Here is a 27,257-nt window from a genome sequence, read left to right on the forward strand (position 1 = left end):
GCACTACTTTAGCTGTATTTACCAAGTCTGATATTTCATATTTTCATTATCATTCAGTTCAAAACGTTTTCTAATTTCTATTGCAATTTCTTTTTTGGCCCATGATTATTTGGAAGTGTGTTGCTTAATTTTCAAACACTTGGGGACTTTGCTGGTTATCTTTCTCATTGATTTCTAGTTTAATTTCACTGTAGTCAGAGAACATAAGCTATATGGTTTCAATCCTTTCATGTATGTTGAGACTTAGTTTATGTAAACAGACTAAACAGTATGAGTACAATTGAAAGGCAAAGAGTGTCAAACTGGATAAAAAACAAAACCCAACTATATGCCATTTACAAGAGACACACTTTAAATATAAGAATACAAAAAGGTTAAAAGTAGAAGGATGAGAGGGAGGGGGTTCACACAGTGTGAGGGATATAAATGATAAACGTCTAAGTTTTGCTTTGTCTTGTGCACCTGAAACTAATAAAAATAAATAAATAAATAAAAATATAAACAAAAAAAAAGTAGAAGGATGAGAAAAGATATATGATACAAATACTAATCAAAATAAAGGAGGGGGTCACTATGTTAATATCAAGCAAAGTAAACTTAAGAGCTAGAAGTATTATTAGAAACAAAAATTGACATTTCATAATGATAAATGTGTGAATTCAACAGTATATATAACAACCCTTAATTTGGATATATCTAATAATTTAAAAATATGAAAAGCAAAAGTTGAAAAAAACTAAAAGGATAATAGACAAATTCATAATCAAATTTTAGAGATGTTAATACATCTCTCTCAATAATAAGCAGCCAAAAACATTAGCAAGGATTTAAAAAATTTAAATATGATTAATCAATTTGATCTCATTGATAATATATAGAGCATTTACCTAACAATTACAGAATACACATTTTTTTTTCAGTGTTCACATGTTGCTTCTGCTCCACTCTCTCCCTCTCCTTCTGGGAATCCAGTCCTTATGTTAGACATTTTAACTGTATTCCACATGTCTCTTAGGCTCAGTTCTGCTCTTTTTTCTCTCTGTGCTTTGGTTTGGTTATTTTCTATTGATCTATCTGTGGGTTCCCTAATCCTGGATTCTGCTCTGAACATTGCACTATCTAACCCATTCAGTAGAATCCTACTCTCAGATAATGTATTTTTCAGTTCTAGAATGTCCATTTTACTCTTTTATAGATTCTGGTTCCTGGTCCACATTTTCCATGTTTTCATCTATTGTGTCCATTTTTTCCTGTATTTTCTTCAGCGTTTTTTATGTTAAAGTCCTGGTCTGGTAACTCTAACATCTGTATCATTTATGGGACTCCTTATTTTTCCTCTTGATTATTGGTTATATTTTCCTGCCTCTTCTCATGTCTTGTAATTTATTTGTATTAAATGCTGGACAGTGTATACAAAAAATAACAGAGGATCCTGGTTATTCTATCTCCATCAGATACAGGGCTCCCTCTTTATTCTGTTAGCTATATAGATATATATGGCTGAGGACCTGCTCACCCCAAGCCAGTCAGACATTGAGCTATGTTGGAACAGGTTTGTAGTTTTAGTAAGACTTGGCCTATTGCTCCTTTCTCCTGGTTTCTCAGGCATGCTCCTTCCTGACTTTTTATTGTGAGCTGGTGTATTTCTTTCTTCTCAGCCCTGAAAGACTATAAGAGATTCATTTCTGCCACTTGGAGGTTTTGAATTTAGCTCTTTAGTCTCATGCACCTCGTAGCTTCAAAATATTGCAGATGTCTTGAGGGAGATGGGCGATTTTATTCCACTCTTTGGCCTAGCTACCTATTCTCCTGCACAGCCCCAGAATTCGGTAAATGCCCCCAAAAGAAATCTGGATGTATGTTTCATAAGTATAATAATTTGTCTTTCAAAATTTTCATAACTTATATAGCTTTTTCCAGATGTCGTATTGAATCAGAATTATTCTTTTGCCATGACCTACTGCATCCTATGGGGAAGTTGAAGTCAGTTGATAATACTTTAAAGCACACAGACCAGTGGTTATTAACTTTACTGCATTTTATTTTACTTTTTTTAATTTAGTTTAATTTTTTTAGATGTATGAATCTTTTCTCTTTGTTTGGTTTCAGGTATACAAAACAATGTAATAGACATTTACACCCCTCACAAAGGGATAGCCCATCTCTCCCCAGTTGACTACTCCTCTAATATCGTATATAGCTGTTATAATTCCAATGACTCTATTCCCTATGCTGTACTCCACATCCCATGACTGTATATATACTGGGGGTGACAAAAAAATATATACAAGTGGACACTTTGATCAGCGTTGCTCAAGCAGTAGTTTGCTGTAATCAGAAGTGTCTGGACGCTGATGGTAACCACTTTGAGCACCTCTTGTAATTGCAGAAGTCAAATGTATCTTGTATTCATCTTTTGTTAGCAGTATATATTGAGTATTACAATTTCAATAGTTTTCCTTTCTTAAAATGTGTATACATTTTTTTGGCACCTTCTGTATGTATATATTTGATTATAGCTGACATTCAATACTATTCAGCTTCAGCTTCAGTGTACAGCACAGTGGTCAGACATCTACACAGTCCATGAAGTGGTCTCCCTAATAGGACAACGCCCATCTGACCCCCTACAAACTCTTTACAACATTATTGATTATATTCCCCATACTGTATTTCATATCCCCGTGGCAATATTGTGACTACTAATTTGTCCTTTCTAATCCCTTTCACTTGGAAAGTGTTACAATTTGTTTGATGCTCAAGCCAACACTCCAGATCAGTGAAATCAGAATCTGTGTTAGGGTCCAGAGATCAGCATTTTTAAAGTTCCCCAGGTGTATCCAGTATATGACAAGGCTGAGAACCATAGCCATAGAATAAAACAATAGGACCAATGGACTCTGACTTGCCCTAGTCCTTATCTGTTGTCTTCTTCTTCTTCAGGCATTTGTTACTTTTGTGTGTAAGATGTGTCTGTCTCTGTCTCTTTGCCTCCCCTTGTCCTATTCCCTGTTCCCTATTTTGTAATTATTTCTCCGATTAAGCAGTTTTTGAGCCTGTTAGGCTAGCCCTTTTGTGTGTCTCCCCAGCTATCACACTTCCCTCTATTTGTTCTCTTTTTTCTCTTCTCTCTTCATTCTTCCCTTCTTAGCTTATTCCATTGCTTTAACTGTTAATGTAGAACTTGGTCATACATTTCAGACTTGGTGCGTTAGACTTGAAAGTGTCTGTTCTTCATTTTAAATTAAAAAAGCCAGGAGTGGGTCGTTTTATAGTTTCTTTTTCAGGGGACAAAAACCAAGTGAAGACTGGCCCGCTTATTGGTTGTTAAGGAATAAAGGTGTTCTGTCCTTAGTTAGGGCCTTCCCAGTCTGTCTTAGGCTGTGGAGAGGACTTGGCCCATTGGCTGAATTTGGGCATAATGAGACGGCTCTCGATCCCCTTTCTCAGGGATTCTGACCAGCTGAAGGTCAGTGCCCAGATGGGGGAGATGGGGATCACTTATACTCGTAACCTGAGTGAGATAGCAAGGAATCTAGTGTTTGTGCTGTCTGTATGTACTTTCACATCTTTCTCACTTGAGTGCTTTGTGACTGTCTGCTTCACTGTATGAGCCTTGCTGAGAAGTCTGTGAGGAGATTTCTGCTTACACATTGGTCCTTTTATGTCTTGGCTTCTGTTAGCAATGCCCATGTTAAGAGTAAGCATGCTTCTTGTCTTCTCAAGGGTACTAGAGAGTGCCCTTCAAAGCCTACCTGCCCTGTTCGATGGGGGAATCATAAGCAAAGTCTAGGCTAGAGAACACTTTGGAGAGCATTCAGGCCAATCCTATTCTGGAGTAGCAATTATTTTTAAGGTCTCTCTGGCATGCACTCTTCACATCTCTCTCATGATGGAGCGCTCACTCTCTCCTGAGATCAAGAAAGTCTTTCTTCACACTGAATTGAGATCTGCTATAGGAACCACAGGGTCACACAGCGGGTTGCATGACAGACCAGGGGCCAGAACCAAATTTCCAGATTCCCAGTCAAGTGCTTTTTCTGCCACATTGTCTTGACCTCCAAGCACAGACCCCAACTTTCAGAAGGAAGATGATTCACTGAGCTGACTGGTGCCTTAAGAGAGTAGGGAAGATTGCTAAGCTTGGCTGCATGACCAGGAGAGGCAGCTAGTGGCAGGGAAAACAGTGCTCTAGTCTGGCAGCAGAAAAAAGAGCAACAAAAAAATCTCAATTTGAGTTCTGGTTGAAATTACAGTAGTCTCCCCTGACCTGAGGTTTTGCTTTACATGGTTTCAGTTATCTGCTGTTAACTATTGTCCAAAAATATGAAATAGAAATTGTCAGATCTAACAGTTCCTAAGTTTTAAATTGCGTGCTCTTCTGAGTAGCATGATGAAATCTCACGCTGTTCCGCTCTGTCCCACCAGGACGTGACTCATCCGTTTGTCCAGTGTAACCATGATGGTTTGTCACTTAGTGCCCATCTCACTTAGCAGATGAACTGTCACCGTATCACACAGATTGTGTTCAAGTAACCCTTATTTTACTTAAAAGTGGCTCCAAAGTACAGGAGTAGTGATGCTGGCAATTCGGACATGCCAAAGAGAAGCCATAAAATGTATGTACATACAGGCACGCCTTGGAGATATTGTGGGTTCGGTTCCAGACCACCACAAGAAAGTGAATATTGCAATAAAGCAGTTATAATCTTTTTGTTGGTGGAGAGTCTTGCTTCAATTTATTAAAAAAAATACATCTGTGAAGTGCAATAAAACAAGGTATAGCATATAAAGGGTTTAGTACTAGCCACGGTTTCAGGCATCCACTGGGGGTCTTGGAACTTATACCCCATGGATAAGGGGGGACTACTGTACTTTCTGTATGACCTTGAGTAGGTTCTTTCCTTCACTGGCTTGTTTCCTTGCATATAAAATACAGAGACTAATCCTTGCCCTTTCTCCTTCTTGGGAGAGTTGTAAAGCTCACATAAGATAGCAGATAAGAACTGAATTCTGAAGTGTCATTCAGAGGCATTGGGGAAGGTGATGGCAGCAGTAAGTGCACTCACATCTTCTTGGCTGCACAGGTTCGGGAGGCCTTGAGGAAAGCAGAGAAGGAGCTGGAATCACACAGTTCATGGTATGCTCCAGAGGCCCTTCAGAAATGGCTGCAGTTGACACATGAGGTGGAGGTGCAATACTACAACATCAAGAAGCAAAATGCCGAGAAGCAGCTGCTGGTGGCCAAGGAGGGGGTGAGACTTGCCCTCCTGTTGCCCTCTTCTCTTCTGTTTGCCTCCCTCCCTCTCACTTGCCCTTCCTCCTTTCTACCTCTCCCTGTCCCCCCTGTTGGACAAGGAGATATCCTGGTGCTGGGTTCTATTTCTTTTCCTAATATATAGCTCCTGACAATGTCCTCAAGCTTCTGGAGCAGGGAATGAGGGTGTGGGGGTCTCCCACCTGCCTTCTGGGAAAGGTACAGCAAGTGGAGGCAGGTAGAGGGAAGGTTCTGCCAGCCCCAGACTGTCACAGGGGCAGCATCCTCCTGCGGCTAGGGTACTGTCAGGGGATCCTTTGCTTCTCTTGTTTCCTCTGTTTTCTTTCTTTCCCAACTCTTTTCCCTCTCCTTGCCTTCCTTTTCCCTTTCCTATCTTCTCTTCCTTTTTCTTGTGCAGCCTAAGCTGTGCTAGGGAGAGGGGGACCCCGCCACAGAAAGGCATTCGTCATTTTCCCAACCTCTAATCCCTGCTCTTTTTAAGCTGAGGCCTTCATCTTTGCAGGCTGAGAAGATAAAAAAGAAGAGAAATACGCTCTTTGGCACCTTCCACGTGGCCCATAGCTCTTCCCTGGATGACGTAGACCACAAAATCTTAACGGCTAAGTAAGTAGCACCTGCTGCCCAGCCCTGGCAAAGGCCATTCCACCCTTAGAGTTTGAGTGTGTACAGGGCCTCCAACCCCAATTTTACTTCTTCACTGGCAGAGGGACAGCTCTGGTCTCCTGCCCCAGCCCTTATTCAACTCCCACCTTGCTCTTAAGTTTGCGATTTGTGTTTTTTATTTACACATATCCCCCCACGTTGCTCCTCTAAGAGGCCTCGTGCCTGATGGGGCTCACACCCAGCTCTTGCCTGCAATTCTCTTTCCTTTGTCCTCAGGCAAGCTCTGAGTGAGGTGACGGCAGCACTGCGGGAGCGTCTGCACCGCTGGCAGCAGATTGAGATCCTCTGTGGCTTCCAGATTGTCAATAACCCTGGCATCCACACACTGGTGGCTGCCCTCAACATAGACCCCAGCTGGATGGGCAGTACGCGACCCAACCCTGCCCACTTCATCATGACTGACGACGTGGATGACATGGATGAGGAGATTGTGTCACCCTTGTCCATGCAGTGTAGGTGACCTCTCGGGTGGGGACGAGGGAGAACCTTTGATGCAGAAGTTGAAAAGTCATTGGCCACTGCCATGCTTAAACAGCATGAGGGGCAGATACCAAGTTCAACTCATGACCTTGAACAATAAAGCACGATTTGCGTCAGAATATTCCCTTATAGTTGTCCTTTCAGTGGTTTTCCTTGTGATGTGCTCTGTCTGCCCTTCTGGGTCTTGTGTTAAGTGTCTCCCTTCACTCTGTATTTTTTTTTTAAATCCCTTCATTTACCCCTCTCCCCCATGCTGCCCCTCATCTACCTTTATAATCTCCTTAGTGGTTTGTCACGTAAAATATGGCATTTATTTTGACCATTTCATTCATTTCATTGCTTTTATTTGTTTTCATTTTATATTCTTTGTTCTTAATTGCTAAAGTACATGAATGGAATGATGTTTCTTTCTCTGGCTTTTTGTGTGAGACCTCAGGAAGAGACAGTTCCTTGAAGTGATACAGCCCTAAAAACTCCAAGCCAGAAAGATGTTCTTAATCAGGAGGGATCGCCTGCACAAGCATGTCTGGCTTTCCACCTGAACTCTTGGACCTCCCCACCCTCTGTGCTGGATCTTCCCTTTCCCTTCTCTCCCCTGTGAATGATAAGAGCTGAGTAGAGCAGAGTCGAAAGAGACAACACTCTGTGGGAATTCTTCAGTGAATGAAGGAACTTCTAATCCCTTACTGGCCCCATTGAGGTTTTCTCTGGATCAGAGGCTCTATTAGATAAGAGTAGACTAGAGCCTTATGGAAAAGCTGTTGTTCTGGGCCAGTATCCCATGGGTGCAGAAGGGATGGCAAAAACCTGGGGCTGGGTTAGGGGCTCACTTTCAGAAAGCCAGATTCTTTAATCAGGCTGGATTCCAGCTCCAGACAAGATTAATATGTAAATTTCTTCAATGATATTTTGCCTCTGGCCAAGACCCTTTGTCTCTCTGGTCCGATCTCTTGTCAGGGCTTTTACTCGAAGGCCCAACAAGGTTAAATTCACTGGCAAGCAGAGCTTGATCATCATATACGGATCTAAAAGCTCCTATGTTCTCTGGGTTGGGAGGGACCTTCGTTAGCTCTGAGCTACCCACCCCTTGCCCCTTGGTCCTTCCCTTATCCCATTAGTGGGCAAGCTGAAGCCCTCTGTAAATCAGATTCTCTTCTCCTTTTGGCCTGGCTGTTGGACCCTAGATGCTGCCTGGCTGATGGGGCGTAGGTTCAGTGACCGCTCGCTCTGCTCAGCATCTGCCGGCTCGGATGATCAGTCCCTCTGGAAATACCCCGGTTTGAGGAGCCCCTTTGGGGCTTTTGTTTTTCCGACTTTTGGGACTAAACCAACACTCCTCCCCCACGGGCCCCTTCTCCTGCCTGCCTCACTCCCCTGCCTGCTCCCTCTATTCTCTCAGCACACCCTTACTAACTGCAGGGAAGGGTTCGGGGGTGAGAGGAATCAGCCTGCTCAGCTGAGGGCTGGAGAGAGAACACCCACGGTGATGGAAGGCTTGGGCTTCTTCTTTCAGCCCAACTAGACAGATGTCCTGGTAGCCCTTCTCCCAGCTGGGCTGGGATGGAGAGAGGGAAGGAAAGATCCTCCCCCTCTTTTCTCTTTTTTGTGTTTCTCCCTTTTCGTCTCTGTTTCCCCCTTCTCTCTCCCTTTCCTTCTCCCTGTTCCATGCTTCCTCTTCCTCTTCCACCCTGCTTTCATGCCTTGAAAGCCACCCGCCATAGAAGCCCTGCCTCACAAGCTCTCCATCACCGTGGAACTGTGCTCTCTCCCTGGTGGCCCTTCCAAGGCTTCTGCCCCCCAGGTAACCTTTCTCCCATTTTTATGGAGAAGGCGGGAGGCCATTCTATCAGAGTAGAGGAGGAAAAACAAAGGTATGAATTCTGTTTTCAGCCAGGGCTTGGGGTGAGCCCCAGGGGAATGCTCTAGTACATTCCTCAGTTACCTGGTGCCCACGTAGTCCTTAACTGTGTATGGTGGCCATCATTCTCCAAGAGCCTGATTTGCAGCATTAATCCAAGAGCTGATTCTTTTATGGTTACGTGCTAATTAAAGGAAATTTGGGAAGTAAGAAGAGCAAATATGAGCATAAAAAAGACATCCATAGTCCCACCATATTTGAGCACCTTTTCTTTCAGTCTGAAATTTTAAAATAATAGTTTATGGGGTCAAGATAATGATAACCACTATCATTTATTGAGTGCCATGAAGTGTGTCAGGCACTTTTAATACATTATCTTGAAGCCTCATGACAATCTTGCAGGATATTATAAATCAGGCATTAAAACAGAGAAGTAAGTTGCTCAGGGTCACAGCTATAAGTGGAAAGGCCTGGTTTCAAACTCTAGTCTTTTGTATTCCATAGCTCATACAGTTTTGTATCCTTTTGTTTTCCCTGAATAGTTTAATAGGAATTTTCCTATGGTTTTAAAATCTTTTCATGAACAGCATTTTTAATAGCTATATACTCTTCCAGCAACTGGATATATTATCTTTTTCCCATTGTTCCACTTTTATGTTTCCTTCCATGCAACTATTGATGATGTACTGAATATGTTTCTGTATAAATCCTGGTCTTAGCTGTGAATTATTTCCTAAGGTTGGCTTTCTAAAATGGCTGGTTCTTAGTGCTCTCCCGAACCTTGCCCCAAACCCCTATCCTACCCTACCCTGCTTGTGTCCTCCCATTAACTGCCTGCCATCCCCCTTTATAGTAATATTGGCCCTAGGTCTCATTCTATTGGAATTGCCACTAAAACTGACCTGGGCACCTTACCTTCAATTTCCCCTTCATTTCAGGACCCCTGGTGGGAGGTTTCTGGGAGGAGGTGCCCCATTCTTCAGATTGGGCACCAAAGGTCCAGTGTGGTCTCCAGCAAGCATTTCTCCATGGGCAAATTTGCTTGCCTGCCATCCCAAAGGAGGCTGGCCCTTCCTCACACTGTCTTCACTCTCCTTGCAGCCCCCAGTCTGCAGAGCAGTGTCCGGCAGCGCTTGACGGAGCCACAGCATGGCCTAGGATCTCAGAGGTTGGTAGAGGGTGAGGCTGGCCACTTCTTGACAAGCCGGGTATCTCTGCGGCGAATGCGTAGCCTTTCATCTGGACAGTCTTTCAGTTCTGACGGCCACGGGACCAGCTCTCCACCTGCCTCTGCTTCTTCTTCCTGCTCCTCTACCACCGCCACCACCACCACCACCACCACCGCCACCGCCACCACCTCCTCCATCACCACCGTCCATGTCCACCCTGTTTATTACCACCACAGCACTTCCTATTTCCTCCAGATGGAGCCCCACCCTGACCCACCCCCTTCTGACAGCACCGCTGTGATGCCTGGGCATTCAGAGAGCTTGGGGTATCAGCTATCTCTTTTCTCTTTCTTTCTTCCTTCCCTTTCTGCTGCTTTTACCTTGGTCTCTGCTTGCTGGCTGCTGCTTAGTCAGCTGTGGGAGTGTGTGCAGTGGGGCATCTTCTCCATGTCCTGTCCTTTCCCAGCCCTGGGACTCCTTCTCAAGGGCAGCCTAACTCCCCACACCTTTCTTCCCTTCTCTGTTTGGGGTTTGCTGACTCCAAAAATGAGTAACAACCCCCCTCCCTCATGGTTCCATAGCACTTTTGCCTAAACTATGCACTTTCATATCTATTATTTCAGTGGAGTCCTCATTTATTTCTTCAACAAACATTTATTGATACCTACTCTGTGCCAGGCTCTGCTGGGCATGGGGATTCACAGATGATAAGATACAATCCCAGCCATCAAGAATTACAGTCTGGTCTGGGAAAGGTACATAAATAATTATGGAACAATTTGCTAAGTGCTATGGGGGTGTTGAGGAAGGAGTGACTAACAGTGTGGACTTGGGTGGAACACTTCACAAAAGAGATGACATTTGTGCTAACATCCTGTGTGCGGATGGAGGAGAACGTGTATTCTAGGCTGAGGAAACATTATGTGCAGAGGAATGGAGGTTCAAGAGAATCTGACATATTTGTGGTTAGGACATTGGATACTCATGTGTTGGTGGGAAGGGGTAGCAGATGAGGCTAGAGTGATGAAGGGCTCTGAATGGCTAAGGGTTGGCCATTACCCTGTAGGAGACGGAGAACTGCAAAAGAGTTTCTACAAGGAAGTGAATTTGTCAGATTTGCATTTTAGAAGTAACATGTAAATGGTCTGTATAAAAGAAAGAAGGGAGAGACAATAGGAATTTGAAAGTCATTGCAGTAGACCACTAGGCAAGGTAAAAGGTCTTGGGATGGAAAGGAAAGGATTAATTTGGTAACTGGCTTTGAGGGGTGAAGGAGAGGGAGGAGTCTAGATGACACCCAGATTTCTAGCGTGGGTGACTAAATGGAGGTAGTACCCTGCATGGAATTAGGAAACAGAAGAGGGGAAACAGGTTTAGGAGTTTGGGATAAGAAAAGTTTTTAGGTGGGCAGGCATTAAAATACTTTCAGCATAGGAAGTTAAGGCTCTGAAAAGTTAAGTAGTTTTCCCCAGGTCCCACAGCTAATTAGGAGCAGAACATAGATTAGAACTTGGCTTTCCGTTCCAGGACACTCTGTTGGATACTTTTGTCCTTCCACAAGTTCTTAGTAAGTGAACTGTGTGCTTTCTCCCACAGCTTGTTCTGGCAGCTATAGGGACTTTCTCAGTTGATACCTCAAGATGATAGGCTAGGGTCAGAGATACTTGCCTGGAACAAGCTTGGGGGACCCTCAGAAAGTCCCTGTCCTCTGGAAGAACCTCTCATCTCTGAAGTGACCACAGCCCAGTCCTGGCCTCCAGGCTGCAGCCTGCTTACCCTGTTGCTTCCTTTTGGTCCTGCCTCACTCTGGATACCAATCTCTCTAGCTCTGCCCCTTGAGCCTCTGGATAGTTGTCCTTGAGGACATTCCTTTTTCTTTCACAAAGGGGCTGTCTTTACTAGTGTTATCACCCAGCAGAGCTGCTCATCTTCATTCTCATCCTCATTTTCATCCAAAAGCCTAGGCAGGGAGACTTCCCTTCCCAATATAGATGGTGAGGACTGAGTTGGTTTGGGGGCACTAGGAGATGCTGTGACCCTCATGCTCCAAGGCCCAAGTTGAGGCCAGTGGGGAGGGTGGGTGGGAAGGTACCTGCATCCACCTGGCCTGTTCACTACCTAATTTTCTTTTGCACCAAGCACCAGAGGATCGTCTCTAAAGGCAAACAGGCTCTCTAGTAAGGTTAGTAGCTTGGGGTGGGAGCCCAAGGCAGCCCAGCCTTCGGGGAGGGACACCCCTGGCCTGAATTGTCTCAAAGATTCAGGGAGAGAAGTTGAGCTTGCCTCAGTGGGACTTTTCCCTCCTATATCTACCCAGGCTTCCTCCCAGGTTATTTTCTTGCTTTGGCAATCACAGCTTTTAGTTGATGAGGAAGGCATAGGAGGATGGGAAACACAACCAAATTGGGCTGTGTGCCTGGTGGAGTGAGTCTGGGAAGATCCCAATCCTTTGACCTCTCTTCCTTGGCATTAGAAAGGTGGGCTCTTAGGGTCTTCACCTCCTCAGCCTAGAGGTCCCCCTTTCCCAGTGTAGTTGCTCCTCAAAACTCCCTTAGCACCATGCTTGGTGGTTCATGTGTGTGTGGAAAAGGCAGGATGTGGAGAGGCTCATCTTGGGGCTTAGAGAAGCAAGGGCACATTTAGGCAAAAGCAAGGACAGCGTCAGATATTATGAAACCAAATATGAGACCAAATATTAGTAAACACTAGAGTTTGTGGCTGACACAGTAGTTGTAGAACGGGAGTCGGAGAGGGAATTGTTCGCTGCTAGCCCATCTCCAGGAAGGTACTGACCCATGGGGATGGCTACTTATTTGTTTCCTACTGAGAGTTAAACCTATAATAGCTGTGAGCCAACCTCCTACTTTTGCCTGTTTTTGACCTGGTGCACTCCCTAATTTTTGACCCACAGCCTCCTTCTTTCCAGGTCCTGTGGTGCTCGCCACTCCCACTTCTGACTCTTTCCCTTTGGCTTCCTGACTTGGATGTTTAAGCATTTGTCCTAGTCCTCTCCTCTGCCTCTACTGTGGGTTCTTAGGCCTCTGGGAAAGCAGAAGGAAGGTTAAGGGATTGGCAGGGGACCCTTATATCTGCCCTTTTGTCTGTAGAGGCAGGCGGGGTGGCATCTCGATTGGTCCATGGCCTTCTTAGGAATAGCCAGCCCCTAAAAGGGTCTCGACTTTTCAGACTAGCCTCTGTGTGTGCATGTCCAGTGTGCAGTGCCACGTCCCTAAAACTCAGCCTTGCAAAGAAGCCTCTTGTGACTGGCCCACATATGGGTCTTCCATCTTGACTGGCCTCATTATCTTCATTCCCACAATACTGTCTACATTTCCAAGTGCTTTGCCAACAGCAGTCTTGCAAGATAACTGAATTGGTATTATCATTTGGCCCAAAATTGAGGACCAGCAAGGTTAGATGACTTGTCCAAACCTCACGCAGAGATGGAAATTGAGTCAGTCCCTATGACGTCTAGTGTGCAGCTCTTCTGAACCACTGCTTAAAGGCCAACATCCTGTCTTTCTGCACCTCCTCCATTCTCCCTGTCAGCAGAGCTCTGAAAAAGACCCCACCCTTCCTGCTGCTAGTTGATTTTAACTTTGAAGCACTTCTCTATGACCCACTTTGAATCCTGTGAGACGGTTGGAAGAGGCAGCATCCTGGCCTTTTGGGGTGGGTGAAGGATTGTTTGCAAGGCTGTTCTAACGATCTCCTCCCCAGCCTGGGTCAAGCCCATTTACTGCATGTGCCCTATTTCTGGGGGCCTGGCCCAGACTGAATGTGTCCAAGGGTGTGACAGGAGTAAGTGGGGGAGGAAGGCATGGGAAAAGGTGATTCAGAGCAAGATGTGGGTTCTATGTTAGCTTGGGGTTGAGTCCTAAAAACTCTAGCCAGTTACCATGTTTCCCGGAAAATAAGACCTAGCCAGACAATCAGCTCTAATGCGTCTTTTGGAGCAAAAGTTAATATAAGACCCAGCCTTATTTTACAATTGTAAAATAGATAAGACTGGGTCTTATCTAACATAATATAAAATGAGACCGGGTCTTATATTAATTTTTGCTCCAAAAGACGCATTAGAGCTGATTGTCTGGCTAGGTCTTATTTTCTGGGAAACACGGTATGGGAAGGCAGAAAAGTTATTCAGGAGGATGCCCATGGGACTGAAGCCTATTGTTGCCCTAGTTTAGGGCCTGGCTATTCATTAGGGGTGGGGCCCAGGCATTAGAAAGCCCTTTACCCAACAAATGATGGTATAATGACATTGGTTTTTACTTGTTGTCTGTTTCTTCTATCCCCATCACTCTTCCCTTTCTTTTTTTCTCTCCCTCTTGTCCTTTTTTTTCTACCTGTTTCTCCTTTTGCTTTTCTTCCTCCCCAATTTTATTGTCTTTTCTCTGTCTCTTCTCCAATCTATCCCCATTTCCTTTTCCTGCCTCCTCTCTCATCCTGTACTTATGGCCTACTCATCTTCCTTCTGTTTCTTATTCTCTCTTTCTCACCTGCTTGTTCATCCTGTTTTATCTTTCCTGCTCTTCTCTCCACCCCCATTTTCCTACTGTCCTGTCTTTTCATGTCCCTCTTTCCTCTTCAACTTGCCTGTCCACCTGTCCTGTATATGTCCCTTTCTTCTTCTCTGCCCTGTCTTGCAGGGATTTGACCCATTCCGATTCGGAGTCCTCCCTCCACATGAGTGACCGCCAGCGTATGGCCCCTAAGCCTCCTCAGATGGTCCGTGCTGCAGATGAGGCTCTCAATGCCATGACTTCCAACGGCAGCCACCGGCTGATTGAGGGGGTCCACCCAGGGTCTCTGGTGGAGAAAATGCCTGACAGCCCTGCTCTGGCCAAGAAGTCCCTACTGGCGCTGAACCATGGGCTGGACAAGACCCACAGCCTGATGGAGCTGAGCTCCACAGCCCCACCTGGTGGCTCTCCACCTTTGGATTCTTCCCGTTCTCACAGCCCCAGTTCCCCAGACCCAGACACGCCATCTCCAGTTGGGGACAGCCGAGCCCTGCAGGCCAGCCGAAATACACGCATTCCCCACCTGGCTGGCAAGAAGGCCGCGGCTGAGGAGGATAATGGCTCCACTGGTGAGGAGGCAGACTCCAGCCCAGGCCGGAAGAAGTTTCCCCTCAAAATCTTTAAGAAGCCTCTTAAGAAGTAGGCAGGATGAGGGTGGCAGTGGTGGGACAGCTTGTCTTTCCCTGGTCTTCTGCCTCCCCTTCCCTGCCATCCAAGATACCTGGCCCCTAGAATGGGGCATGGGAGGGGTTGGCCCAGGGGCCCGGGCACTGTACATACCTGCCCCCCTCACCCTTGGGTCCTTCAACATTATTTATTAACTGACCACCATGGCCTGCCTACCCTGCCTCCCTCCCATCCACGGGCTGCTGCTGTCACTCCCTCTCCACTTCAGTGCATGTCTTAGTTGCTGTCCCCTCAGCTACCAGCTCCACCTCTGGGGTCCAGCTTCTGTCTCTGCTGTCCCAGTTTTGAGGTTTGGTTTCTTGTTTTTCTCTGTCTCCTGCTTTCAGGCTCCTCCCTCCCACCACACCCCAACTTCCCCTAGCAGCTAGGGGGGGAAATAGGAGGAATAACTACTGATACCTGTGCCTCAGATGTGTTGCACCCCACCTACAATAGTTCTGTTTGCTCCATACTGAGTCCTAGGGCCTAATATTCGAAATTTGTTCTTTGGGAGTGTGGTGGGCCAGAGGGAATCTTGACCTGGAGCTCACTCAGGCCTCCATGGGTCCATGGGGGAGTGAAACCAATTCCCAGAGAACAAGCCACTAGAGAGTTTCAAAGAGAGGCCAGGCTAGAGGACAGATTGGGAGAGACTTCTCTTAGTTGGAGGAGTAGATGCCAGAGTTGTGGGCTACAAGGCAGTCACCTATTCTCTCTCCTCTCACCCATACCTGCCTCTCTCATCCCTGCTCCCCCATACTGCAGGAGGGTTTGTCTATAAGAGGTGCTGCCCAAATGCTCCCTAAGCATCAGGACTCCCAGGGCTCAGGACAGTCAGCTCCCCTGGCCATGGGCGTCTGTCATGATACAGGGCTCTAATGGACCCTGGAGTTGCTGGGCAGGATGTTGCATTTGAACCAAAAGTTTAAAATTGAAAAAAAAAAAAATCTCCTGACTGAATTTCCCAAGTGCCTGCACCACATAGTCCCCTTGTCAGACCCCATTTCCATGTTACTGCATAGGCTGGGCCAGAGGCTCAAAAAGGACACAGCCGGTTTAGGGAAGGGGGTGGCTAAGGAAGATGGTGTAGGTGAAGGTGGTTGTGTGACCACTTCCCCCCACCCTTCCCACCCTCTAAACAACTCTCCTTTACCTGTTTTTGCTATGGCTGTAAAGGTATTTTTACTCTGCCCCACTCCCAGACATGCCTTTACTCTGGGATCCTATTTTGGGCCTGAGGTGGGGGCACTTGGGGCTGGTCTTAGGAGGGGGGTAGGCTGCAGACTGCCGTGTACCTCCTGGACACCCTCACATGGGTTTTTCTGTGTTATTTCATAAGACTCTTTGAAGTCCAATAAAGCATGTAGGAGATTTTAATCTCTGCTGGCATTGACTCTCATTGTGTCATCTGTGCTGTCTGTGACATAGCAGATAGGATGAGGAAGACTGTTTCTGCTCTGCCAAGGCAAAATGGAACTAATACACATACCCAAAAGCTCTCTGGGTAAGAGTTACCAGATGAAATGGATGCCCAGTTAAATTTGAATTTGAGATAAACAATAATGTTTTTAGTATAGTATAATTATGTCCCATGCAATATTTGGGACACATCATTTTTATTTGCTAAAGCTGGCAACCCTATGTCTGGGCCATCTTGACCTACCTATCCTATAGCTCACCTATGACCTATGACTCTTAATTACTTCACAGGGAGGTTGGGATGCATCTGGAAGGTACGTACTGCTGAAGAATTGTCTTGCAAGTTAAGGCTTCCCCCTTTACTATAAAACTATATATAAAAACTTACTTTTTTCTTTAAAAAATGAATGAAAGGTTTTAGGGAGGGGATGCCACGAGATTCATAAAATTCAGTTGGTGTAGCCTAAATCAGAAGCTTCTACGTCAACTTTGTATATTACATCTCATCTGTTCTTCCTCTCCACATTCAATCACCAAGCCCCATCTATTCTACCTCCACAAGGCCCTATTGCTGACCTTGTCTTTGCCACCATCCACTGGAGAACTCTAAAAGCAAGTGACTTTTGGCCCTGCCTGTCTCAAAACTCTCCCAGGGCTCCCACTTCCTTCAGGATAAAATCCAAATGCCATTGGCCTAGTCAGGCTCTCTCCCAACCTGACTAGGCTTTGAGCTGACCAAAGAGCCCACATCGGAGGGCAGTGTGGTGTTAACATAACGTAACAGCTGTCAAGACAACAAAAAGTGTTTTGGATGGTTGTGAGGCAGGACCCAGGCCGCCTAGGAAATTGACAACCCCCTCCAGGATACAACGGAGGCGGCTCACTGGCTACACAAGTGACTGTATCTGGCACCTACAGCTGGAGAACAAGAACCAGTTTCATTCAGCAAACATCCCTACAAAGGGAACCTGACCTTTTAGCTAGTGACAGTATCATTATAATTTCATTTACATTGCAGCTGCATACTATAACTCTCATCATGCATCGGAGGTCATGACAGTTCCCGAGGAGCCAAATAAGGAGGAAAGAGTGGGGGAAGCTGAGGGTCCTACATGCTGGGGAGGAAAGTGAAGGCCACGTAGTGGGACGTCACCAAATCCTGACCCCGGGGAGGTATACTTTTTTATATACTAAAAGTCCTGGTTAGGACTTCCTCGGCGCGACTCAATCTCTGAGTCTGCCTGCACTACCCTCTCAATTTGTCCTTTCATTTCAATAAATCTCACTTTCCTGCATCTGTGTGTGTGGTTTTTTTTTTTTTTAGCGTGGAGACAACCTGGTCACTGGCACTCCGGGTTGAGTCCTCTCTTGGACATCCCTGTGAGCCTCCACAGACAGTTGGGGGGGTCTTGTTATTTCAAAAATACTTGAACCATCTTGACCTTGACAGGAGCGTGCTGCCAAGAGTGGCGTGAGTAGGCCTGGCGGGCTCTGCGTGCGGCGAGCAGCCCCAGACCCCACTTTAGCTTTGCCCCCGCCCAACACGGCGGCGAGAGGACAGCGCTCCCGTCCCGGGCCCACCACATCCAACGCAGCCGTGGGAGACGCGCGGGCTTCTGGGCTCTGCGCAGACTCAACATGGCGGCGGGAGAGCAGCCCTCCCCGGGCGCGCCCACACCCAGCACTACTGCGGGAGACGCGCGGGCTTCTGGGATCCGCCCATATTCAACATGGCGCTCTTGGGTGAGGCTGACTTCCTGCTGTGTTAGTCCTGCCCACGGGCCTGGACGCTGGCCGCGTCGAATAACGTCATTCGCGCTGCGTCGTGCCACTTTTGCGTCCCCGGTGGCGGGAGCGGAACGGAGTTCGGATTGTGTGGTGTTTCTTTTCTGCGGGAGAAAGTGCTGTCTGGCCCAATTCCACTGCCTGCACCTGAGCAGCCCCTGGAGCCCGACCTTTCGCGCGCTGCCTTCTAGATCCTGCTGGCGCCTCAGCGCTGCAGTCCCGTCTCGAATCCCTCAGCGACTCAGCCACTAGCTGCGATGCATGTGATCAAGCGAGGTGAGAGGCTGAAGAGGGAACGGCGGGGTGGTGGGGAGCGGCCAAGGGGACGCGGCTGCTGCCGCCGGAGCAGTTAGCCGCACCCGCCCGCCTCCGCCGCTTCCCGCCCTGCCAGCCGCGGCTTCCCGCCTTGGCCTGCTGGCTTCCCTCTGCTTCCCCTCCCCCTCCTCTGCCCTTCAGTCTGCGCCCCTTTCACCTTGTCATCCCGCCACATTTCAAAAGAGTAACACGTCCTCTTTATCGAGTAGTTCTTGTGTACGCCGAGCTCTTCCCAGGCAGTATTTTATTCACGAGGAGCCCCTGAGGTACGATTATCAGCTCCACTTCCTCAGATGAAGAAACTGAAACGCACGGGGCGGTTTGGTGACTGATGCAAAGTCACCAGTAAGTTGATGGTGAGGCCAGGGTTCGCACCCATGGCTCACAACGGAGTTTTATTTGAAAACCGTGGGGTTGGTGACCTGTCCTAGGCTCTGGGGAGGGAGGCGTCTAGGAAAAATGGGACTCTATTCTACAAGGGCATCTATCAGCTTTCTTCGTGGGGCGAGAATAGGAGTGGATGAAAAACCCAAATCTCAGACACAGACATCTCCCTGGAGTTTGCCCTTTGTAGAAACGTGTTGCCATTTGTCCCAGGAGTAGTCCCAGAGGAGTTTGGGACAGTTACTAGCTGTTCCTCCCCGTGATGGGAAGAGATACTGAATCAGACTAGGATGGCCAGGATGTCCTAGATGACTTGTATTCTTCCTCAACAGTTATTTCCAGTTAGACTTGCTGAGTGCCTTCTTTGTGCCAGCCTTTTGCCTGGCTGTGTGAAATTATGAGGAGATAGTCTCTACCTTGGGGAAGGGTTTAATCGGGTTGAAAAAACAAGATCAAAATGTACTTTCAACAGAGAACCATTGAGACAGGAACACGTTTTGAGTTTAATCCACTTGCCTATGTTAAAGCAATAAAGTCATTTCAAAACTGTAAGTACTTAGTAAATACTGATTGACTGGATGTTTTATCCTTTAGGCTGTGTGTTTCAAAGATGGGACTTTATGCCCACGTTTAGCACTGGACCTGCCATGAATAAATGCTCAAAGAATGAATGAGAATAATTATTTTAAAATGTAGGCTATGATGAGTGCTGTGGGCAGGCAGGTAATTGATGTGATTGTGGCCGGGTGGTTTAACTATAACCAGGAGGTGGAGAAGTGGACAGTGGTGACCCCTCTTCCTGTCTTTATTATCTTGAGAATATTTTCTGAATTTCCCTAGTCTCCCATTTTGGCTAATGAGACCAAAGACCAAAATATATAGTGCATTTTTATTGGTCCATTCCTGTGTTTGAGAGATGAGCATCAAGTTTTTTAGATCTTTAGAAAAAGGTATGGAAGGATGAGGATACTCATGTAAATCTGTAACAGATGAGTTGAAAACTTCTGGACGTAGATTACAGGAACAGGTAACAGTTTTGTGTTGCATTTTTAAACTTTTGGGTCCACTTTCATATAGTGTACTTTAAAAAGTACCTACGTTAAGCTCTAAAAGGCAGGGTTTATTTTGTTTCTCATTCGTAATTTGATCCAGATGGTTTGGTAGAATCTTTCAGTGTATCCTTTATCAATTTTTGTTAATATACAAAATTGTGCTTAGATTTATTTTAACTTTGACTTTTAATGTGTTTAGGGATTTTCCCCCTTCTTATTTTTGGTATGCTAATGTAGTAGCAGACTAACTCCTGTAGTTTTTGTTAATTATAATGTAATTATTCAGGAAGGCAACTGGTAGTCAACCTGTAAGTATTTATTGAATGTAAATATCTTGCACTATGAGGGAAATATTAGAGGGAGAAGGCAGCTCTATCTTCAGAGATCTTAGGATAGTTAGGGATATAGGAATAATCGATACGAATATTGATAGATAACAGAAGGGAATAATAGTAGATGAGTTTTTCTTATCTGCTATCTTGAGCTATTTTTCTTGATGGGAGAGTATATTATTTAAGGAAGAGGACCAGGGTTAAAAAATGAAAGTTGAGAACCATTGAAATAACTGCAGTGAAGCTAAGTTGTAAAGTACGCTTTCGAATTAACTAGTATATATAGTGTTTTCAAAATTTTGGATTATAGCACAGTATAAAAATTACGTTTTACACATCATGACTTAGTGCACACGTGTGTATACGCGGTGTGATCACAATATACAGTGAATGTTTAAATTTAAAAAAAATTATTACAGTAAAAGACACACTGTCATTAATCCCCCTCAAAATGCTCCACTGTGCTTCAAACACACTTATCCTATTCTTGTCACTTTCTGAAGCAGTTCTGAAAGTCTTCTTTTGTGAGTCTTTAGTTGCGCTGTTGTGGCTGCCTCAGTGTCCTGAATAGATTTAAAACGCTGACCTTTCATGGTCATTTTGACTTTGGGGAAGAGCCAGAAGTCTCATAGTACCAGATCCTGTGAATAAAGAGTATGAGGATACACCCTAATGTTTTTATTTGACAGAACTTGCCATACTAGAAACGATGTGTGACACGGAGCCTTTCTGTTGTGATAAAAAAATACGGTGAATGCTGCTGGGGACTGCCATCCAATGGAAAGGCAGGGATCTTCAATATGGGAAGCGGCACATTGAACCTTAGTAACAGTGTGTGATGTTTCAACTTACTCAGTGCAGTCAGTCAGGTGTGAGGTACGGTTGAGAGAAGGTGTGTTTTAAAGTGTGCCATAAATCATCCTCCATCATGACAATGCTCCTTGCTACACATTCACCGTATTGTTTGATCACACCTCATATGTATGAGTTCCTGAACTCATTCTAGAAAAAGTGCTACATATCTCATTGCTGAATATCACTACGGTCACCTTTGAAGTACTCCCCTTGGGAAGCTATGCACCGACGTCAGTGCCTATTCCACCCTTCAAAGCAATTTTGGAACTCTTTCGGAATGGCCATCAGAACTGTCGTATTACCCTTGATGTCTTGAATGTCATCAAAATGTCTTCCTTTCAATATTTCCTTTATCTTCTGGTAAAGAAAGAAGTCTTTGGGGGTCAGATCAGGTAAGTAGGGAGGGTGTTCCAATACAGTTATTTGTTTACTGGCTAAAAACTCCCTCACAGACAGTGCCGTGGGAGCTGGTGCATTGTCGTGATGCAAGACCCATAAATTGTTAGTGAAAAGTTCAGGTCGTCTACCTTTTTCACACAGCCTTTTCAGCACTTCCAAATAGTAAACTTGGTTAACTGTTTGTCCAATTGGTACAAATTCATAATGAATAATCCCTCTGATATCAAAAAAGGTTAGCAACATCGTTGCAACAATTTCGCAAACTTAATTGTCAGACTTTGTACATAAAACTGAAACCAGTTTGCAAAATAACACCTAAAGTATCCATTTGCACACTGATAATCTCTTTTCTATTCCAGATTGTTTGTCTATCCCTTTCTTCTGCCTCCCTCTCTAATCCCCTTTACAGCCCACTGTATTTTACAAATATATGTGGATACTGTGCTGGGCACTGAGATTACAGTGGTGAGTAAGCAGATATATTTCCTGCTTTCAAAAATCTTGGATTCAGGGGCCGGCCCGGTGGCTCAGGCTGTTAGAGCTCCATGTTCTTAACTCTGAAGGCTGCCTGTTCGATTCCCACGTGGGCCAGTGGGCTCTCAACCACAAGGTTGCCGGTTCAATTCCTTGAGTCCTGCAAGGGATGGTGGGCCCTGCCCCCTGCAACTAAGATTGAACACAGTACCTTGAGCTGAGCTGCTACCGGATGGCTCGGTTGGAGCGCAGGCTCTCAACCACAAGGTTGCCAGTTGGATTCCTCGAGTCCCGCAAGGGATGGTGGGCAGCGCTCCCTGCAACTAAGATCAAACACGTCACCTTGAGCTGAGCTGCCGCTGAGCTCCCAGATGACTCGGTTGGAGCGCGTCCTCTCAACCACAAGGTTGCCGGTTTGAGTCCCGCAAGGGATGGTGGGCTGCGCCCCCTGCAACTAGCAACGACAACTGGACCTGGAGCTGAGCTGCGCCCTCCACAACTAAGACTGAAAGGACAACAACTTGAAGCTGAACGGCACCCTCCACAACTAAGATTGAAGGACAACAACTTGACTTGGAAAAAAGTCCTGGAAGTACACACTGTTCCCCAATAAAGTCCTGTTCCCCTTCCCCAATAAAATCTTAAAAAAAAAAAAAAATTGGATTCATTTTTCACATTTAAAGAAAGCTCTTGCACCTAACTGAGTTCAACCAGAGGATTTGAAATTTAAAAGTACTAGGAAATGAAGCAGACAACATCTGTTGTGGACAACTAACCCAAGATTCCAGATGAAGCCTGTATAGTCTACACCTTCATTTTGTTTTCCTTACTTGAGTTCCTATCTCACAGATAATATGAGAGGCTGAACATTCACCATAATAATTATTTCAGTTTTGCCTTAATTTTTGGAAAGATAACATTAGGCACCATCTTTAAACCTACTTCTCAGGTCAAAATGTGTAGCTGGTTACATATGTAGTCAAAGATGTTTAATACCTGATGATACCAATCCTAGTAAGGAGACTAAATTTGGAAAATACTTTTTCCTTGGGCAGGTGTGACAATAAATAAACAAACAAACAAACAAACAAATGATTAAACAGTTATCAAAAACCTTAGAGGAAATTGCTGGAGCTATCTTCAAAACAGTAACCAACAAGGAAAAAATCTTTACATTTCTTTGCACGCGTTTATTAGACAATAGAATTTTCCTGACTATATCCTAGCTAAACAAGGTGAGGTTTGCTCTGTATTAATACCTTTTGTTGTACTTAGATAAAACACTTCTAGTGAAATAGTGGTGGAACTAAATAAAATCCCAGCACAAGCCAAATGATTACAGTGCTTACTGACACCTCATGATTCTTCATCTTCAGTTGAGTGCCCTCAGGTATTGCCTCCTGGTTCAGATTGATTCTGCAAATTGGGTTTAGTATTTTGTTCGTTATTACAGGAATTTTTTCTCTTATAAAACTTTGCATAGCTCAATATTATAAAGACACCACTCTGATGGTTGTTCAACATTTTGAGATGATCACTAAGGCCTATGAGATTGCATAGGAGAAACCTCAACAACTACAGAAATTATTTGCCCTTAAACATGACAGTAAACATTCCTCTGTTCTGGTGCTCTTCTTGCTCAAATGTGGCCTAAGACTCCTAAGAAAAAATAAAAGCTCTTTCCCTCTTACGTGGGACATGACATACCAGGAATGAGCCTTCCTGGCAATGAGGAACCCACAGTACTTTTAGTAACTGACAAATGTCGCTTTCCATTTTGGTAATGCTTTCAAGGAAGGATCTTGATCAAAAAGGGAAAATGAAAAATATAAACGGAGCCAATTTAAAATGGAGTTGGAGCTGCCATTCCAGAGGAACTGACTTAAACATCTTACTCTCCAAACCTTTGGAATGTTAAAACTGGGCAAAGTAACCTTTGGACTGGATCTAAAGTAGCATTGTATCACAGACAACTGTTTGCAAAGATAACAAAGCTGATACAATGGCTACTGGACTGAAAATTAAAAACATTCTTTAGAATTAGCATCACTGTGTTAGCTTATCTGCACCTATAAAAATTCCTTCTATTTATGTAATTGTCCCCCTTCCCTTTGTCATAAATATCCCTTGCCTTTGCCTTCTAATGGGAACACTTATTTGGGTTTCTGCCTGAATCAGTGCTTCCAGAATAGCTATTCTATTGGATCTCAAATAAATGCTTATTGCCTCTCATTTTTGGCCTTTTATTTTTAGGCTAAGAGACGGATTATGTGGGTTGCCTAAGGTTAAAGCTATTTAGTGGTTGGATATATCCAATATTCCTGGTAAGAGTAAATAAAGGTGAGATGAGCTACTGTTTGAAGTTAAACTAAGGATAATAGGATTTTTGTTAGGAAGGACAAAGAGGAATATGATCTAAGTCCAAACATCAGAAAGGACTAACTAGATAAGGTCTGTGTATTGGCTTCCATATGCCCAAACTATTAAAACTAAGAGTTTGCCTCTGGAAGATTGTCTTGGATTACAAATAGAAAGAACTACTTTATGTGGTGTGAAGTAAATTCAAAATCAATTATTACCCTAGGAGAGTATGTAAGCCAACTTTATCATGAAGCGTTAGACTGCAGACAGGTTTATAAGTCATTTAGCATTCAGTAAATATTTGGGTACCTACTATGTGCTAGGCTTTGGTACTTTGGGCATTGCAAATAAAATAAAACATGCAAATGTTTTTCTCTTTTGGAAGTTATATTTTAGTGGATGCGTGGGAAGAATCACACAATAAGTAAACATAATCCTTCCTTATCTGTGGTTTCACTTTCCACGGTTTCAATTGCCCACAGTCAACTGGTCCAAACATATTAAATGGAAAATTCCAAAAATAAACAACTCATGTTTTAAATTGCACGCTGTTCTGAGTAGTGTGATGAAATCTTGTGCCATCTGGTTCCATCCCACCCGAGACGGGAATCATCCCTTTGTCCAGCATATCCACGCTGTATATACTACCATGCTGTCTCGGTTATCAGCTTGTCTGTTGAGGTATGATAGTGCTGCGTTCAAGTAACCTTTATTTTACTTAATAATGGCACCAAAGCGCAAGAGAATTGAAGTTGGTGATTTGGATATGCCAAAGGGAAACTAAAGTACTTCTTTAACCTTTTCACTGCATTAATTGATTTCAAATTCTCCAAAATGTGTCAAAAGTCCACCGAAAATTATTACAGTATTTATAGTTTTAAGTAAATACAGTTAAGGTTCTGCGTTTTATTAAAGTGATTAAACTGTACAACTTTCCTATTATTACTCATTCTTGAAAAACACAACAGTATAGAAAAATGTACATCTGCTTTCTTAAACTTTCTTTCTGGAACACTGAGCTCGTGGGGTAAAGTCAAACGCCGCAGTCAGTGGCATGGAGATATGAGCCTCAGTCAGTGGCATGGAGATGAGCCTCAGTCAGCGGCATGGAGATACGAGCCGCAGTCAGTGGCATGGAGATGAGCCTCAGTCAGTGGCATGGAGATGAGCCTCAGTCAGTGGCATGGAGATGAACCTCAGTCAGTGGCATGGAGATGAACTTCAGTCAGTGGCATGGAGATGAACCTCAGTCAGTGGCATGGAGATACGAGCCGCAGTCAGCGGCATGGAGATACGAGCCACAGTCAGCGGCATGGAGATGAGCCTCAGTCAGTGGCATGGAGATGAACCTCAGTCAGTGGCATGGAGATACGAGCCTCAGTCAGTGGCATGGAGATAACATTGGATGATATCCGAACGTCGTAGCGAAAATGTTAAAGTGAAAAGCCGAAAGTTTTTTGGCGTATCCTATATTGAAATTGCTAAGATCCGCAGTAATATCGAATCATCTTATACGTGAAATTGTGGAGAAGGAAAAATCCGTGCTAATTTTGTCGCACCTCAGAATGTGAAAGTTACGACCACAGTGTGTGATATGTGCTTAAGACGCAAACGGCATTATACTTTTCGATGGAAGATATGAACAGAAAACGTTCTGATTCATGGCAGATTGTTGCTCCAGAAAGCATGAGCTTATCTATATTAAGACTTCATCAAGGGATCCCATGAAATGAGTGACACCAAGCCATTTATTGTAACTAAAAGATGGTCACATATTCAAGAATAGGTTTGGACTGAAAATATAAAGATTACTGGAGAGGCTGTGTCTGCTGAGGAAGAAGCTGCTGCCATGTTACCCATAGAGTTGAAGAAATTGATTAAGGAGAAAGGTATGCATATATAGGAAAAAGGTATGTATGTATGGTAGGAAAAAAGTATACATAAGGTTCGGTAATATCTGCGGTTTCAGGCATTCACTGGGGGTCTTGGAATGTATCCTCTAGATAAAAGGGGACTGTACTAAGTAAAATATATAGCACGTCAGATGATAATAAGTGCTATAGAGAAAAGGGATAAGAAGAACAGACTTTTGCAATTTAATTAAAATAGGGTGATCAGTGAAAGTGTCATTGAGAAGATGACATTGAGCAAAGACCTAAAAATAGGTGTAGATAGCAAGGCAGTCAGGGTAGAGTAAATGAGGGGAGAGAGTAGGAGGTGAAGTTGGGAAAGGGGCCACACAAGATAGGTTGTCAAGGATTCTATGGACTGTTGTAATGATTTTGACTTTAATTCTGAAGATGATCAACCACTATTGGAACTTTTGAAGTAGATAATGACAAGATTTTGATTTAAGTTTTAAAGAATAATTCTAGCTGCCATATGGGACAAGGGGAAATGTATGATTTGGGATGTTATTACAAGAATCCATCTGATTTATAATGTAAGGGAATGGAAGACTTTCAGAATAGAATCTCCTTTTTGAAGATACAAAAATAGTGTCTTGATGAATCTATCAGGGGTCTGAATCTTTTATCTGTTAAATAACATTTCATGTTGGTCAATTTATAAAGTTCATTGATTACATTGACTGCTTTGACATTGCTATCTTAATAAGTGCTCATGTAAATTGAATGGTTTCATTCTTCAGATGGCCGTCAAGAGCGGGTCATGTTCGACAAAATTACATCTCGAATCCAGAAACTGTGTTATGGACTCAATATGGACTTTGTTGATCCTGTAAGTAAATATGGCTTATATCTTGGGTTCCTTGCTTCATGTGATTCTTTTTACTTGTCTCTTAGCTCTGCCCTTCACTCATTTGACATATACATATTTTGTTGTGGTATTCTGCTCAATAAAACTTCTTTTTAAAATTTTCGTTCTGTGCTGTGAGTAAAGATTAAAGCTTGACATTGAGGTTTCATGTTAGAGACTTCCTTGAATAAATTGTTTTATTCATAAGTGAAAAAGCCTATAATTAAGCTTGTTTTGTAATTGCGGTCATTTGGGTAGAAAGTAGTTTGAAATTTACTTTGTTATCTGTGTAGATGAATACATTTAATATAAAGTAGATTTCATGGGCAAGATTTAAATTAAGGAGAACAGACAATTTATATAAGCAAGTCGCTCTGCTTTTCTCCTTATGTTCTATAAATCCTCCATTCTGGACCCTCATCATCCCTTATTGAGATTGCTGTCTATAGTGATCTCTAAAGTATCCTCCTGGTCTTCCTCTAAT

The 27,257-nt window shown here is 44.2% G+C and overlaps 2 protein-coding genes across 9 annotated transcripts in view; both read left to right on the forward strand.

Moving 5' to 3' along the window:
* Positions 1 to 16,017, forward strand: part of STIM1 (stromal interaction molecule 1) — a 183,083-nt gene extending 167,066 nt beyond the window's left edge. Inside the window, exons 8-14 of one of the 8 annotated variants that reach the window (XM_074335860.1) lie at positions 5,088 to 5,255; positions 5,781 to 5,881; positions 6,158 to 6,393; positions 7,606 to 7,698; positions 9,381 to 9,447; positions 11,588 to 11,630; positions 14,101 to 14,290. In XM_074335860.1, the coding sequence (XP_074191961.1) occupies positions 5,088 to 5,255; positions 5,781 to 5,881; positions 6,158 to 6,393; positions 7,606 to 7,698; positions 9,381 to 9,447; positions 11,588 to 11,630; positions 14,101 to 14,145 (753 nt within the window). In that variant the 3' untranslated portion in view covers positions 14,146 to 14,290. Of the gene's footprint in view, positions 1 to 5,087; positions 5,256 to 5,780; positions 5,882 to 6,157; positions 6,394 to 7,605; positions 7,699 to 9,380; positions 9,775 to 11,587; positions 11,631 to 14,100 lie in introns of all 8 variants that reach the window. The other 7 variants (XM_019732633.2, XM_019732631.2, XM_074335861.1 and 4 more) reach the window with 7 other exon arrangements.
* A 1,763-nt stretch (positions 16,018 to 17,780) lies between these two features.
* The window catches only part of RRM1 (ribonucleotide reductase catalytic subunit M1), a 39,927-nt gene continuing 30,450 nt past the window's right edge, over positions 17,781 to 27,257 (forward strand). Inside the window, exons 1-2 of the mRNA XM_019732665.2 lie at positions 17,781 to 18,120; positions 26,667 to 26,755. Of these exons, the coding sequence (XP_019588224.1) occupies positions 18,102 to 18,120; positions 26,667 to 26,755 (108 nt within the window). The 5' untranslated portion in view covers positions 17,781 to 18,101. The remainder of the gene's footprint in view (positions 18,121 to 26,666; positions 26,756 to 27,257) is intronic.

The sequence above is a fragment of the Rhinolophus sinicus genome, linkage group LG06 (genome assembly GCF_036562045.2).
Source record: "Rhinolophus sinicus isolate RSC01 linkage group LG06, ASM3656204v1, whole genome shotgun sequence".
Classification (NCBI taxonomy): domain Eukaryota; kingdom Metazoa; phylum Chordata; class Mammalia; order Chiroptera; family Rhinolophidae; genus Rhinolophus; species Rhinolophus sinicus.